Here is a 15,094-nt window from a genome sequence, read left to right as displayed (position 1 = left end):
AACTAGTAACTGTGCTAATTAATCTTTATAAACTGCATTGGAAATAAATCATAGAATCTCAGACTGGTTTGGGTTGGAAAGGACCTTAAAGCTCACCCAGTCCCAACCCCTGCCACGGGCAGGGACACCTTCCACTAGAGCAGCTTGCTCCAAGCCCTGTGTCCAACCTGGCCTTGAACACTGCCAGGGATGGGGCAGCCACAGCTTCTCTGGGCACCCTGTGCCAGCGCCTCAGCACCCTCACAGGAAGAATTTCTTCCTTATCTCTAACTTGAACTTCCCCTGTTTCACTTCGAACCCATCACCCCTTGTCCTATCACTCCAGTCCCTAATGAAGAGTCCCTCTCCAGCATCCTCGTAGCCCCCTTCAGATACTGGAAGCTGCTATGAGGTCTCCACACAGCCTTCTCTTCTCCAGGCTGAACAGCCCCAACTTTCTCAGCCTGTCTTCATACAGGAGGTGCTCCAGCCCTGATCATCCTCATGGTCTCCTCTGAACTTGCTCCAACAGCTCCATGCCCTTTTTATGTTGAGGACACCAGAGCTACACACAGTGCTGCAAGTATGTAGAGAGTACTCCAAAGCTGCTCCGTGGACACTAGAAACTATTACCATCGTGTTGTACAACTACAGAAATTATCCCATGTATTTTTCTGTTCTTTTGTTTGTGTTTCTGGTTTGGGTTGTTCCGGTTTTGTTTGGTTTTTTTTTTATTTTTAATTTCTAGGAATTATTTCAGGTGAATTACTGTATTTTCATTCACGAGTTCTAACATATTCTATTTCTTTGCCCATTATAGCAAAACATTTCCAGAAGACAAAAATATCTTGTGCTGTAAGGAAATACCACCAGTAGCATTTTCAACATGTTGTGCAGATATTTCTGTTCAGACACTGTTTTTTTTTGAGGCAGCCTAGAATAAAGTCCATTAAAATAACTCTAGCCATGATCATGTGGAGAAACAGAGGAGGGGACAGCTTATTTTTATAGGTAACTAACATAAATTTGAGTAAAGTCGAGCTGATTCAACAGGATTAGTAAGATGAGCTGTTCATAAAAACCACATCTGACAGGAACACCTGCTGACAGCATCTATTCCCAAAGGCTTCCTTGGGCAGTCCCTGGAGCATCAAGAGGTCAGGTTATGTGTGGGCAGCATTTGGGAAACTGAGTCGATTGCAGAGCTGTGTGCACCAGTGAGTGGTGAGTACAGCAAACGCAGAGACTGACCTCACTGAGGTCTCATTTCTACCCCAATGGATTTGGGGTTCTTTTTAAGTATCAATATATGCGGTCCTTCTGTAGAGCTGTAACATTTTTACCATTGCCTTGGACTAAATAACTTAAGTCATGGCTTAGATGATTCTATGATGACCTCCCTGTGCCTTTAGCGAGGTGTATCAGGTACACAGTTTGCTGTAACAGTCACATTACAACAATGAGATGTTTACAGTGTCAGTTGCTGGGGTGAGCAGCTCCAGAGAGGATGCCTTCAACACCGGAGTGGGGCAAGCTCAGCGTCCAGGAGCCTCAACTCCGAGCGGCGAGAGCCACCGAGGGAGCCTCGGGTCCTCGCCAGGCCTTGCCCAGGATCCGGCAGCTCAGCTGAGGCGAGCAGGGACTCACAGGGAGCAGCACCAGGAGGAGCGGCACCAGCCCCGGGTGGGTAAAAACCTGCCCTGGGAGCGCGGCGAACAGGGCGGTCGGGGCAGGTTGTGGCGCAGAGCGAGCGGGATGGTGAGCATCGAATTATGGCCACGGCCCGGCCAGGGAGCTCTGCTCTGGCTGCCCCGGCGGCGGCAGCGTAGGCACCCAGGCAGAGGAGATGAGAGGGGAGGCTGCAGTGCAGAGCTCGGGGTGCAGAGAGTGCCTGCACTGGTCTGGTGAGGGGAGGGTGAGCAATGGGCAGGGCTGCACCCGGTGCTCCCTGGTGGAGGTGCTCCTGCAGCAGCGGCTGGGCTGCGGGATGCTATTAACAGACTGCAAGGTGTCAGAGAAGCTGAGAGGGAGCAGCACGGCTTGCTCCTGGCCCGAACTGTGCAGGTGCCTCAAGCGTCCCCTGTAGCTCATGGAGGAAAGAAGGAGGCCGTGAAACTGGGAAACAGCAACGAGGAAAAAAAACAACAAAAAAAGGAGGAAGAGGACAATTAAAAGCAAGGGGCTTCCTCCTGAATCTGTTGTCCCCACCCAGAACCGCTTTGCTGTTCTGCCGGGGGCTGATGAGGAAACACCCTCGCACCATGAGCTGATGCACTGGTAAAGAAGATCTCTACTGGTGCTGCCAGGAAAAAGCGGTGGGTCGTAGTAGTAGGGGACTCTGCTTTGAAAGGGACAGAAGCACTCGTCTGCCGGCCTGACCCCATCTCAAGGGAGGTGTGTTGCCTACCAGGGGCATGGATCAGGGATGTGGCAGAGAGGCTGCCTGCTCTAGTAAGTCCCGCTGACTATTACCCTCTTCTGGTGACCCATGTGGGTGCTAGGGATATAGACTGCAGCAGCCTGGAGAACATAAAAGAAGGACTACAGAGCCCTGGGAGATGGTTAAGGGTTCTGGAGCTCAGATAATCTTTTCGTCAGTTGTCCAGGATACAGGGGAGGACCTGAAAAAAGCTAGGAGGATTGGCCAGGTTAATAAATGGTTAAAAGGGTGGTGTCATAGTCAGGGGTTTGGGTGTCTTGAACAAGGGACCAAAGTTCATAGGCCAGGTCTACTGGGGGCTGTCTACTGGGGGCTGGTGGAGATGGTCTGAGGGGTTTTGGTAAGAGGCTTGCCAGACTGGTCAAGGATGCTTTAAACTAGCTGTTTAACTGTTGGGGGAGGGGGCATCATTCCATCCCAACACACCCAGTCACTTGCCAGCACCTATAATAAATACTCGGAGCAATGTAGAGATATCCCAGCCGCTCCAGCCAATGAGCTGGCTTCAGTTGGAGCTCGGCTCAGATGCCTCTATACAAACGTCTGTAGCATGGGGAACAAACGAGAGGAATTAGAGATGTGTGCACATCTACGGGGGTATGATATAATAGGCATCACAGAAACATGGTGGGATGGCTCCTATGACTGGAGTGTTGGAATGGAAGGTTATAGGCTCTTTAGAAAAGGCAGGCCCAGCAGGAGGGGAGAGGGAGTTGACCTTTATGTTAGGGATAGACTGGAGAGTATGGAACTCTGTCTGGGGACAGGTGAGCAGTTAACAGAGAGTTTGTGGGTCAGGGTTACAGGGAATACAGCTATGGGAGACATTACTGTGGGGATCTGTTACAGACCACCTGATGAAGAGGAATCTGCGGATGAAGCACTCTACAGACAGATAGGAAAAGCCTCATGCTCGCAGGCCCTTGTCCTCATGGGGGACTTCAACCACCCTGATATCTGTTGAAGGGACAGTACGGCCTGGCACAAGCCATCCAGGAGGTTCCTCGACTGTGTGGAAGACAACTTCCTTCTGCAAGTAATAGAGGAGCCGACAAGGAGAGGTGCCATGCTTGACCTCGTGCTCACCGACAGGGAAGGGCTCATTGGATATGTGATGCTCCAGGGCAGCCTTGGTTGTAGCGATCATGAGATGGTCGAGTTCAAGATCCTCAGGACAGTGAGAAGAGCGTGCAGCACGCTCACTGCCCTGGACTTCAAGAGAGCAGACTTTGGCCTCTTCAGGAACCTGCTTAGTAAGGTTCCAAAGGATATAGCCCTAGAGAGCAGGGGGGCCCAGGACTGTTGGTTGATGTTCAAGGATTACCTGTTACAACCTCAGGAGTGTTGCATCCTGACTAGAAGGAAGTGCAGCAGGAGGGCCAGGAGACCTCCTTGGATAGATAAGGAGCTGCTGCTGAAACTTCGAGGGGAAAAGAGAGGCTTATAAAAGGTAGAAGCAAGGACAGGCAGCCTGGGAAGAATACAGGGATGTTGTCTGGGAAGCTAGGGACCAGCTTAGGAAAGCTAAGGCCCAGTTAGAATTAAACTTGGCTAGGGATGTTAAGGATAACTAATTAAATTGCAAATAAAAGACAGACTAGGGAGATCGTAGGCCCCCTTAGGAAGCTCTCAGGAGAACTGGCTACACAGGATTTGGAGAAGGCTGAGGTTCTGAATGACTTCTTTGCCTCAGTCTTCACTGGCAAAGGCTCTGACCACACTACCCAAGTCTTGCAAGGCAGATGCAGGGACTGTGAGAATGAAGACCTTGGGCCTGCTCTAGGAGAGGATCTGGTCTGAGACCATCTTAAGAACCTGAAAATGCACAACTCCATGGGACCTGATGAAATCCATCTGCAGGTCCTGAAGGAGCTGGCAAATGAAGTTGCTAAGCCACTGGCCACCATATTTGAGAAATCATGGCAGTCAGGTGAAGCTCCCGATGACTGGAAAAAGGGAAATATAACCCCCATTTTCAAGAAGGGGAAAATGGATGACCCGGGGAATTACAGAGCAGTCACTCTCACCTCTGTGCCTGGCAAAATCTTGGAGCAGATTCTCCTGGAAGGCATGCTAAGACACATGATAAGGCACATGCAAGCACAACAGGGTGCTTGGTGACAGCCAGCATGGCTTCACTAAGGGGAAATCCTGCCTGACCAATTTGGTGGCCTTCTATGATGGGGCCACAGAACTGATGGACAGGGGTAGAGCAGTTGATGGCATCTACCTGGACACGTGTAAAGTGTTCGACACTGTCCCACACGACATCCTTGTCTCTAAATTGGAGGGACATCAATTTGATGGATGGACCACTCGGTGGATAAAGAACTGGCTGGATGGCCGCACACAAAGAGTTGTGGTCAATGGCTCAATGTCCGGCTGGAGACCGGTAACGAGTGGTGTCCCTCAGGGGTCGGTGTTGGGACCGGTCTTGTTCAACATGTTCATCGCTGACATGGACAGTGGGATTGAGTGCGCCCTCAGCAAGTTTGCCGATGACACCGAGCTGTGTGGTTCGGTTGATACCCTGGAGGGAAGGAATGCCATCCAGAGGGACCTTGACACGCTTGTGAGGTGGGCTGATGCCAACCTCATGGAGTTTAACCATGCCAAGTGCAAGGTCCTACATCTGGGTTGGAGTAATCCCAGGCACAGCTACGAGTTGGGCAGAGAAGAGATTCAGAGCAGCCCAAGGAGAAGGACTTGGGGGTGTTGGTTGATGAGAAAATGAACATGAGCCAGCTTCAATGTGTGCTTGCAGCCCAGAAACCAACCGTATCCTGGGCTGCATCAAAAGGAGCGTGGCCAGCAGGTCAAAGGAGGTGATCCTGCCCCTCTACTCTGCTCTCATGAGACCTCACTTGGAGTATTGTGTGCAGTTCTGGTGTCCTCAACATAAAAAGGACATGGAACTGTTGGAACAAGTCCAGAGGAGGCCACAAGGATGATCAGGGGACTGGAGCACCTCCTGTATGAAGATAGGCTGAAAACACTGAGGCTGTTCAGCCTGGAGAAGAGAAGCTGCATGGAGACCTCATAGCAGCCTTCCAGTATCTGAAGGGGGCCTATAGGGATGCTGGGGATGGACTCTTCATTAGGGACTGTAGTGATAGGACAAGGGGTGATGGGTTCAATGTGAAACATGGGAAGTTTAGATTGGATATAAGGAAGAAGTTCTTTCCTGTTAGGGTGGTGAGGCACTGGAATGGGTTGCCCAGGGAGGTTGTGAATGCTCCATCCCTGGCAGTGTTCAAGGCCAGGTTGGACAGAGCCTTGGGTGAGATGGTTTAGTGTGAGGTGTCCCTGCCCATGGCAGGGGGGTTGGAACCTTTCCAACCCTAACTATTCTATGATTCTATAATTCTAATGTGAATGAAATTTGGTGAACATTTCCTTGCAGGCTTTAAACAGCTATGGAAAAAGCAATTGAATTATCTGGATCTCGGTGTTGTTCTTCCAATTGCAGATCAATTTAAAGCTATTACAAAAAATTGATGAAAATAAAGTTTTGCCTATGCTATATGACTATTTCTTTGCAATTCTAAAGGTTGATTTGATACTTTCTCTTCCTTGCCCCCAACTGTACTGCTGCAGAAGGCCCAGGGTGGTGATCTGCTCACCACCTTGGGAGTGGGCCTTCTCCAGCCACCACACCTACCTTACTCCTAGCCACACAGCTTGTGTATTTACATAAAACTTTGCTCTCCCTTGCATTGTGAGTTTGATGAGTAGCAATTCCTTGTATAATTTCCAACATTATCCCAAGTGCACACTTCCTCCTTGAAGATCTGTGTATCAGAAGGAGCTCAAAATGAATTTATTCTCAATTATGTATGATTTTGCTTGGATAAGCACAGATTATTCTGGCATGTGAAAAGCAAAACCATGGTGGTTGCTGAAAGTTTCAGGATCCTTTTTAAGAAACTGGAGAACACAACTGCACTGTAAAATTCAGTTGTTCAACTGTGCAAATTACACCCCAGACAGGTCTTATTTATTTTATGGATCCTATTTATTACTGTTCATTTGAGCTTTGTGTATTTTACATTTCTGGCAGCACGTATATCTAAACAGTGAGACTGCAGTGCTTGTATTGGGCCAAAGGGGTTTTTATCACTCCCTAAGGTGAACAGTTTACCCAGGAAAATTGTATCTGCACTTCATTTAAAGTAAACTCTGAGGAAAATCCAAACAAATGGGGCATGATATGTTTATCTCTTGAATTCTAAAAATACCCTCAGAAGCCAGATTCCCATTATGGAAGGTGTCACCGTGCTTCCAAGAGGAGGTACAGGGCTTTGGCTCAGCCTTGCATTCCAAAACAACATACAAAATTACTTGACTACACTGGGAAATGTGAATACGAAATACATTTTGTGCAGAACAAGTATTTTCTCTGACTTGGATACCATGGCATAAGCTTGAAACAGAGAAGGTGATTTCTCAGTTGAAATTGCCTGAGCTGCTCACATAAGATTTCTGTCCCTACCAACCTAAGATACATTTATGTTTTGCTGTCCAGGGGGAAAAGGAAGGCAGAAAGCTGTTACATAAAATAACCAGCCTGAGGACATCCAGAAAATACGTAAATACGAACTGAACCTTGTGTTCAGGTGAGTGCTCTGGAGGGCATGTTTGCACTTGCAAAGAGAGAAACAGAGATAGAAATAAAAACCTATGTCAAATGCACACGTATCTGTATGTCTTGACTTGTATACATCAGCATCACATCATGTGCATGAGCACAGCATCAGAATCAACTTGTGCACTAGCCACTTCACAAAATCACCTAGACATACCCAGGTCTCTGGTTACTTCAGCACAGTAATTGGGAAACATGCTACCCAAATTACTGTTCCTTTACATCTACTGTCTAATGATGTGAAGTATTATCACACATTATCTCACTGCAGAGCCGTTTTCTGTTCAACTCTTTTGGCACCAAATGTTACACTTCAGGTTTATTTTGTAAGAATTTCAGCTCTTTGTCTTTACAGTTCTTTCATCAACTGAATTGTGTTAAAAAATATCCTGGACCTCCACGAATACAATAGTAATTTCCTGAAATAGCTTGAAATGTCTAGTAATTTCTGCTAATTATGGAATGAAGTATTAATGCTGTAAAATGACCAATTTCCATATGATTAAATATATGTCTGAAGTAGTGATTCATCAAGGAGTTCATATGCTGACAGCATTTCAGTATTCAAAACATATGACACTTATTAAGCAAAGAATTCACATTTGCTTAATATTTGCTCTTTGTGGGAGGTTTCCTGTCTCACTCTCAGACCATAACACACTCTGCATTTCACAGAGACAATACTGAAAGAAAGCTTTAAACACAAAGCCCACAGAGGAGAAAACTGTCACATTTGCTCATTTAGTTTTCCTGAAGAAAAATATTTTGGTAACTAATAACAACAGATTCCAGCATTTTTTGATTTCCTTTGAACAGATGCACCATGACCATCCACAGCAGAATATGGAAAGTGAGCAGGAAAACCAGACAAGCTGTACAACTTTTAATTTGTAATAACACGTACTGTTATACAAATCTGAAACCCTTAGTCAAACAGATGAACCCAGGCAGAAGTACTTACAGATGGGACAGGGATACCAGGTCGTTGAAAGAACCTTCTGGAACACTGGAAATATCGTTTCCATGGAGTGTCCTAGAAGAGGGGAGAAGCAGGATGGATCAAACCACCATATTTTATCTGCTCCATATAAGTGAAGGAATTAGGGCTTACAAAGGGTATTTAAGTCTGTTTCTTTGAGAGTTTCTATGAGCTTCACAACTCCTTAGCTTCCACGCTTTATTACTTCTACTTCTAGATTTTGGCATTTAAAATAGTGATACCGTTGGAACTGTTGGTGACTAATTACAATTTCAATTACAAAGGTGACATACTATTTATGCTATTAAAAGTGTATTGATGACAAGCAGAGCCCCACATATAGACCTGTATTCGCTTACAGAATCCCATTAGCCAGAAAGACAGAAAAAACAGAACAGGGAAAACAGGAACTGTGGAAGTTAAATTAAATATTGACTTCAGAATGATCCTAGGAGAGAACAAGGGTCCATGAGGGCAAGTATCACTGCACCTTCACATCCCACTTTCCTATTCTTACAGTAGGAAATACCTGTGTGGTATTTTTACAATCTGTTTGACAAATACATTTATGCTACCAGGGAAAATACTTGAAATCAGTTGTTTTAGGCCCTTATTCATCCTGTGCAAAGAAACAAACATATTTCTAGCAGAGTTTTCAGGCTCCTTGTGAAAGGGTTTTCCACTGTTTCCAGGACAATTGAAGCAGCCGCTTTATCTCTTTTCTAAGAAATACATTTATGTGTGTGTTACATAGGTAAGGATAAATGAAAAGATTTTTCTTGCAGCTTGTAGAGCATAATCCTTGTATTCAGAGTGGCAGACCCAAGAGTAAAATTCATTATTTGTGATTACTTGTGGTTTTCATTGCAATAGTAACTGAAGGCCCTGCAACACAGTAGGGCACCATCACAGATGCTTTGGCAGACAGCGCTACGGTCAGATGAGAAAACATGCAGCAACAAATGAATGTGAGGCAGGGCACAGGATGCTGGGGGTTTACAACTACATGAAACCCATTGAGAAGATACACAGTCATGTAAGATTTTATTTAATTTGATTTATAAATAAAATCAGCTACTCAGCTGCTGCATCCTCCATATCACTAGATAACTACCTGGTAAAACAATAGCATAAAGAAAAATAGTTATAGTTTATCCTCATTTTTCTAGTTTGCACGTCACTGAATAGTAGTTTACTACTACTCATAATAACAGACGGAAGTCATAACGAGCCAACAAGAGTAGATGCTGCTGGATCTCACTAGCTGATGTTTTGTTTTGTTTTTTTTTAAACAAAAGTTGGTAGAAAACTTGCAAAGGAAAAGGACATCAATATTTTAAAGTTGCATTTTTTTTTGCCCTTCTCCCCTGAGCTGGCTCAGTTCTAGCAAACTGCTATATTCTTTATAGCCACTTTCCCAGGACCAGGAATTACTGTCAGTGTTCCAGATGTGGCAGAGGAGGGTGGAAAACAGAAATCTGCTGTCAGTTTTGTAGCAGTTCTTTTCCTGGAGTCATTTATTTTCTAACTCACCTGGTGATTTGTGGAACACAACATCACATCTTACCTTTCATTTCTGTGACTGTACAGAGCCTTGAAAGGGTGCACACTGAGCTTAAAACAAACCAAACCTGTGGGCCCATGGAAATACACAGTAGCCCCAGATGAACATAAAACCATCTGGGTTTGCATCCTTTCTTCCCCAACATCACTGTAAGCTTCACCAGGATGTACATGATGCTTTATAACTCTTATGAATTCTTCCTTTACATACTACTTTACACCAGCATACACACAGCAAGGAAAGCCAAACTTGCCAAGGATACACCTTGCCAAACACACCTTGTCCTGCCTCACATGGCAGTGAACTAGGTTCATGGGGCTGTGAACTAGGTGAGCATAAGCAATGTTACCATGAGCACATTTCACAGCTGCTTATTACAGCTTCAGTTTCTGTTTTATTGTACCACAAAGCTTTTCTATAGAGCATGAAACCACAAAAAGCTACAGCAGAGTTATCCTTCTGGCATCTTTCTCCAGTTCTTAATGCCAGTACATCAGAAACTTCCCCTTCCAACATCTTGGGTCTGAGATTTTCTTTTAAGCATACCTAGGTTTTTGGCTATTAATAATACTGGCATGTAAGGATAGATCTCCAAGCAATTCATCTGCACAGGAAGGATACGAGCTCCCACGCAGTAACTCCAGATAAAGCACACTCACTAATTCTATACAGAATGACCAACTGACTGAGACATACCCCACAGCTACTAAATAGGAGTTATTTTTGTTGGTATGAGGATGCAAGATCAGGCCTGGTCAAAAACTTGTCATCCAAGTGTTTCCTCCTTCAATGAAATGAGCACATTTGAATGAGCAGCCACACAGAATGAGCCTATATTCTGATCTTTTGAACTACTCAGAGGTGTGCAAGACAATCCTCTCTGAACAGACAGCAGAATGTCTATTTATCTTCCTGTCAGATCAGTTGCATATATTCTGTGAAGGGGCGCATTTTCTTTCCTAGATGCCTTGGAAACTCATCACAAATGCAAGCCCATTTGCTATGAATGACTTCACTACATGTCTCAAAGACTGAGGTATGTTTCCTGCATTTTAATAAGAGAAACCACATCAACAACATCATCACCATGCAGCTAAAATGAAACGGTAAATGCTAAACCCCTTTAAACTCACAATAATAAACAGGGGTGAGAGAATTCAACAGTGTAATAAAATCTTCTTCCTCTTGGATCAACAACAGGAATCTTACACATTTGAACACTTAAAGCACATACAATTATGTGTGTATTCTCCCTCAAAAGCACAACTTCCTCTTGCCTAAACAGTGGTAAGCAGCAGGGGTATGGATTTAAGGTGATGTGGATCTCCTCTCAGAGCACGTAGTAACAAAACACTTGAATTTTTGAAACAGAAACTCTCTTCTACATGTAATCTCACTAACTTACTACTTTGCCTTCAGGTAAGGAACACTAGGTTACTTCAGACACAAAGGGAATGCTTTTTCAGCAAGCTATGATCTACCCTGTAAAGCCAGAAATGCGGCTAAAAGCTTGACTGAGCTTGCAGAGCCACATCCCATCAAAGGCAAACACCTACAATGAACCCCAAAGGATGCCAAACCTTGCAGGAAACAACACAACTTGGATGTCAGAGGAAGCAGGAAACCAAAGTGTCATTGCTCAATGTTCAGTACAGTGATGCTTCTACAGATTTATTGCATAGGTTCAAGCAGTCATTATGTGATGCAAAAAAAACCTCATACCAAAGCCAAATGAGTGCAGGATCCAATAAGGAAAATGTATTGCAAAAATTATTTCCAAAATTATTAGTGATAGCTTTATCATCAAACACATTACTATGTTTGTGTAGGCTTTGAACTGCAGTAAATATCCACTGGTTTTCATTAAAACTAGAACATCTTATCTTAGCAGAATATTCTGCAGCTTATTTTATCCATATAATAAATATAACATGGAAAATTGTTTAGTGATCTGAGAAAGTACTTTTATTTCTGGACTTTGCCTCTTCATTGAATCATGACAATATGTCAGAAGTTACAACATTGCATACAATAAGAATAATCTTGAAAATAATCAATTCAGGTCTATCAGAGAGTTCTAATATTTGTAATTATTTGTAATTAATTTGTCTCAATCTCATTTTTTTTAATCCATTCACATTTAGCTTCTAAAAAGACTAGCTTTGGACAAAAAGCCCCAAACAAAACCAAATTGCCAATGTTTCACTGCAGTAGCTTTGGTGTAAAAACTACTGATACCAACTTTTGCTTATTAAAACCTCTTCAGGTTCTATGTTGAAACACCTCCCCAGCACACTATGGCTGCCATTAGGGATAAGCCAGGTGAAGCCTGAAGAGAAAGGGCCTGATTGTGTAAAAACACTCATACATATTGAGGCTTAAACATCAACATGTTGACTCTGCAGTTTTCTCAGTTATGCTGATAACTGTAAGAGAGGGAGGACAAACACAGATATCTGTCAAAGACCAACTTCATCATACAGCTATGATTATTCTGATTTTCAAATAGATATTTACTATATAGGCAAAAAGCAAAGAAAACATAAGGAATTGGGAAGACACATGTGCCTGCATAAGAAGTGTCTGCTACCTTCAAAGGCAATGAGAGCTCTATTTTCATTAAAAAACGAAAGTGGAAATTGTTTTACTTTTGTTTTCTCTTTTAAATTCCCCTGAGAATATGGATAATAAATGACAATGCCAGATTGCACACTGTCACTCAGAAACCATTTTCTCCCTGGAGAACTGATTTTTACTAACAACATAGATGACATGTGGCAAAAGTTGTAGCTGATACCATAGTTTTGTGGGCCATAATAAATCAAATCAATCTGGAGGCTTCCAAATGCATGCAGCAGAGACAGAGATTTTCATTTAGGCTTCATTTTACTCATGCTGCTCTGTGCAAGACAGGGAGGGCTTCTCCCTTGAAGAAGGAAGATATTCTTTCAATTTGATTAGCAGATAATTTAAAAAAGCCAAAAGATAACAAACGTTATTAAAATACTGTCCTTTGTTTCTGTCCATATGTGGCCTTCAAGAAAAGAAGTAAAAAGGCAAACTGTAGGTACTGGAAAGAGTGAGACATGGTGTATCTACACTGTAATTCAGGGCAGAGAGTCCCACACTAGCTTTAATCAAGCTTGCGTATCAGACACAGGCCAGAAGACAGCTCCATATGGAATAATTTATTTGGCCATGAACAGAACATATTCATCTGTGGCTGAATTTCAGGATTCATGTAACAGCTCGAATGTGACCATCCTAGTGCACTAGAAATCAGAGTCCCAAGCCAAACTTAAAACAACAAATCCAAATCACGTATCTTTCTTGGTTTTACTAACGAAAACTGGATATCAAAAGCTGTCTTGTAAGTTAGGATGCTAAAACCTAGATATCTATTTTACCACTCAAATCACAGTGAAAGAGCTTGGACAAACATCATTGCCTTATTGCTTCCACAGTTACAGTACTGCATATATCAACACCTTAATTCCACACTTAGGGAGTCAGTGGACATCAACTACTGTTCTTCAAACCACAGAAACTTCTGCTTGTGAAATAATAGCATGAAGTTTCAAAGGACTCAGAACATACTCTTCAGCTCCTCCGTCCTGACCTTTCAGTGTTCAAAGACCTCTCTCCTGCAGCAAACCGAATAATCCCAGCACACACAAGCTATTGAATTCATTTGCTTTCAGTTGACCGTGCAAGTAATGGTGACCCACTTGTGTTGCTGGGCAAAAAAGGGAAGAACGTGAGGAAGAAGGTGGCTTTTCCACCTTGACGTAACAGCAGCACATGGGGTAATGTGTCCACACAAACAATGAAGCACACGCAGCCTAGGGTCTGTTTCTGATGGGGCAGGTGGGGAGTGGAAGACAGAAGCAGGAGTCAGTCTACCAGATGCCTAAGAAAAGCTGGTGGGGGGCTGCTTGCTGCAAGGAACAGACCCACATCCCATACTGAGACAATATAAAGATGACTTTCAGAAGAAACTGTAAACAAATTGTTCAATTCAGAAAACTGCTGAAAACAGCTACACTGGAAAGAAAGAGTACAGAAAAGGATCTCCAAAATAAAAAACCACACATGGACACCTGAGCATGCCACCAGTCAACATGAGGTGAAATTTCATTCACAACAACATTAGAGACAGACATCTCAGCATTACTGGTGCCTAGCCACTGGCTTCACTTACTCATTGTTTTAGTGGTGTTCTTCTATCTTACCTTCAGAAGATTGCATTTTTATGTAAACCTTGCCTGCAGGAATCTGAATTAATAGATAACATTCTAAACATTCAGCGGGTTTCCGTAGAGACACTCTTGCTGAAGCACCCAATGGAACCTTACACTCTAAAACATCAGTTTTTCACAAAAAGTCTTTTCCTGTGGGGCACCCAAACATTGTTTAAGTAGAAGAGACAGACCCTGTCTCTTGGAGGGCTGTTTTCATGATAGTTCTTGCCCCTGAACTATCAGAGGAAAGACATTTGTCCTGCAAATGTGTAATTGCTTCTTTTCAAGGTTTAGCATTCACCTGCATTAGTCATTACCGGACATATTGCACCTAAGTACAAGTACATTGAAGCTAATTGTGTGAAAATATTTACGACTACTGGATCAAGTGAAAGCCATCTGCTCATTAAACACCTCCTGCCACCAACAGCATTCTAATAAGCTGCAACTCAGCTGCATTGAAGAAGTGGTACTTACAGCACTCGAAGAGACCTGAGCCCATGGAAGGCATGGACTGGAATGCACCGGAGTCTATTGTAACTCAAGATGCTGGAAAAATGAGAAAAAAGAGTTACAGCATTCAATTTTTGTTGATTATTTCACTACCAACCCAAACACAAAGCGACATAGAAAGCCACATATGCTTAAGTAACAAATTATATACTAACTGTTCAACACCTAAGGTGGTATCTGAAAAGCAATTACAACTACTACCAAAACTCTGGACTACTTACAGTGTTGATAACTGAGTCATGTTGGTGAAGGTATAGTTGGTCAATACACTTATGCTGTTGTTGCTCAAATCACTGAAGAAACACACAGAGAAATATCACTTATATTAATGGAGAAATAAGTCTTTTTTAAAGTTTACTTAGTATCTGCAAAGCAAAATGCTTGAAGCAATTAAAAAGTCACATATTATCTACTGATGTATTTTGTAACCCTGAATAAGCTCTAAAAGCAAAGCCCGTCAGACTCCCCTCAAAAGCCTCAGTCAGAAATATTAAGGCCTATTTTCAGCATATAGCATTCAAAAAAGAAAGCATCAGTGAATACATGCAATATTTTTGAAGAAGGATAAACAATAAATGATACAAGCACGGGTGAATATGTACTGTACCAACTTGCTTTGCAATGTATCACAGACATACCATTTCCATATGTTCTTCACACTGACAGCTACTAGAACAAAATGTCATTTTTCATTTGGAAAAAGCCTTTTAGGCTCAAATAGAACATTTTGGTT

At 43.2% G+C, this 15,094-nt stretch overlaps 1 protein-coding gene across 3 annotated transcripts in view; it reads right to left on the bottom strand.

The window, feature by feature from the left end:
• SLIT3 (slit guidance ligand 3) overlaps nucleotides 1-15,094 on the bottom strand; it is a 518,859-nt gene that overhangs the window by 82,682 nt on the left and 421,083 nt on the right. For all 3 annotated transcript variants that reach the window (XM_057415154.1, XM_057415155.1, XM_057415156.1), the window contains 3 exons: nucleotides 14,583-14,654; nucleotides 14,326-14,397; nucleotides 8,026-8,097 (listed from right to left, as the gene is read on the bottom strand). In XM_057415154.1, coding sequence (XP_057271137.1) covers nucleotides 8,026-8,097; nucleotides 14,326-14,397; nucleotides 14,583-14,654 — 216 coding nt within the window. The remainder of the gene's footprint in view (nucleotides 1-8,025; nucleotides 8,098-14,325; nucleotides 14,398-14,582; nucleotides 14,655-15,094) is intronic.

This window comes from Pezoporus wallicus, unplaced genomic scaffold (genome assembly GCF_028554395.1).
Source record: "Pezoporus wallicus isolate ANWC-B61680 ecotype Strahan unplaced genomic scaffold, APGP_CSIRO_Pwel_v1 contig_4161, whole genome shotgun sequence".
Classification (NCBI taxonomy): Eukaryota; Metazoa; Chordata; class Aves; order Psittaciformes; family Psittacidae; genus Pezoporus; species Pezoporus wallicus.
Note: the sequence above shows the minus strand (reverse complement) of the source record. Positions and strands in the feature narration are given on the sequence as shown.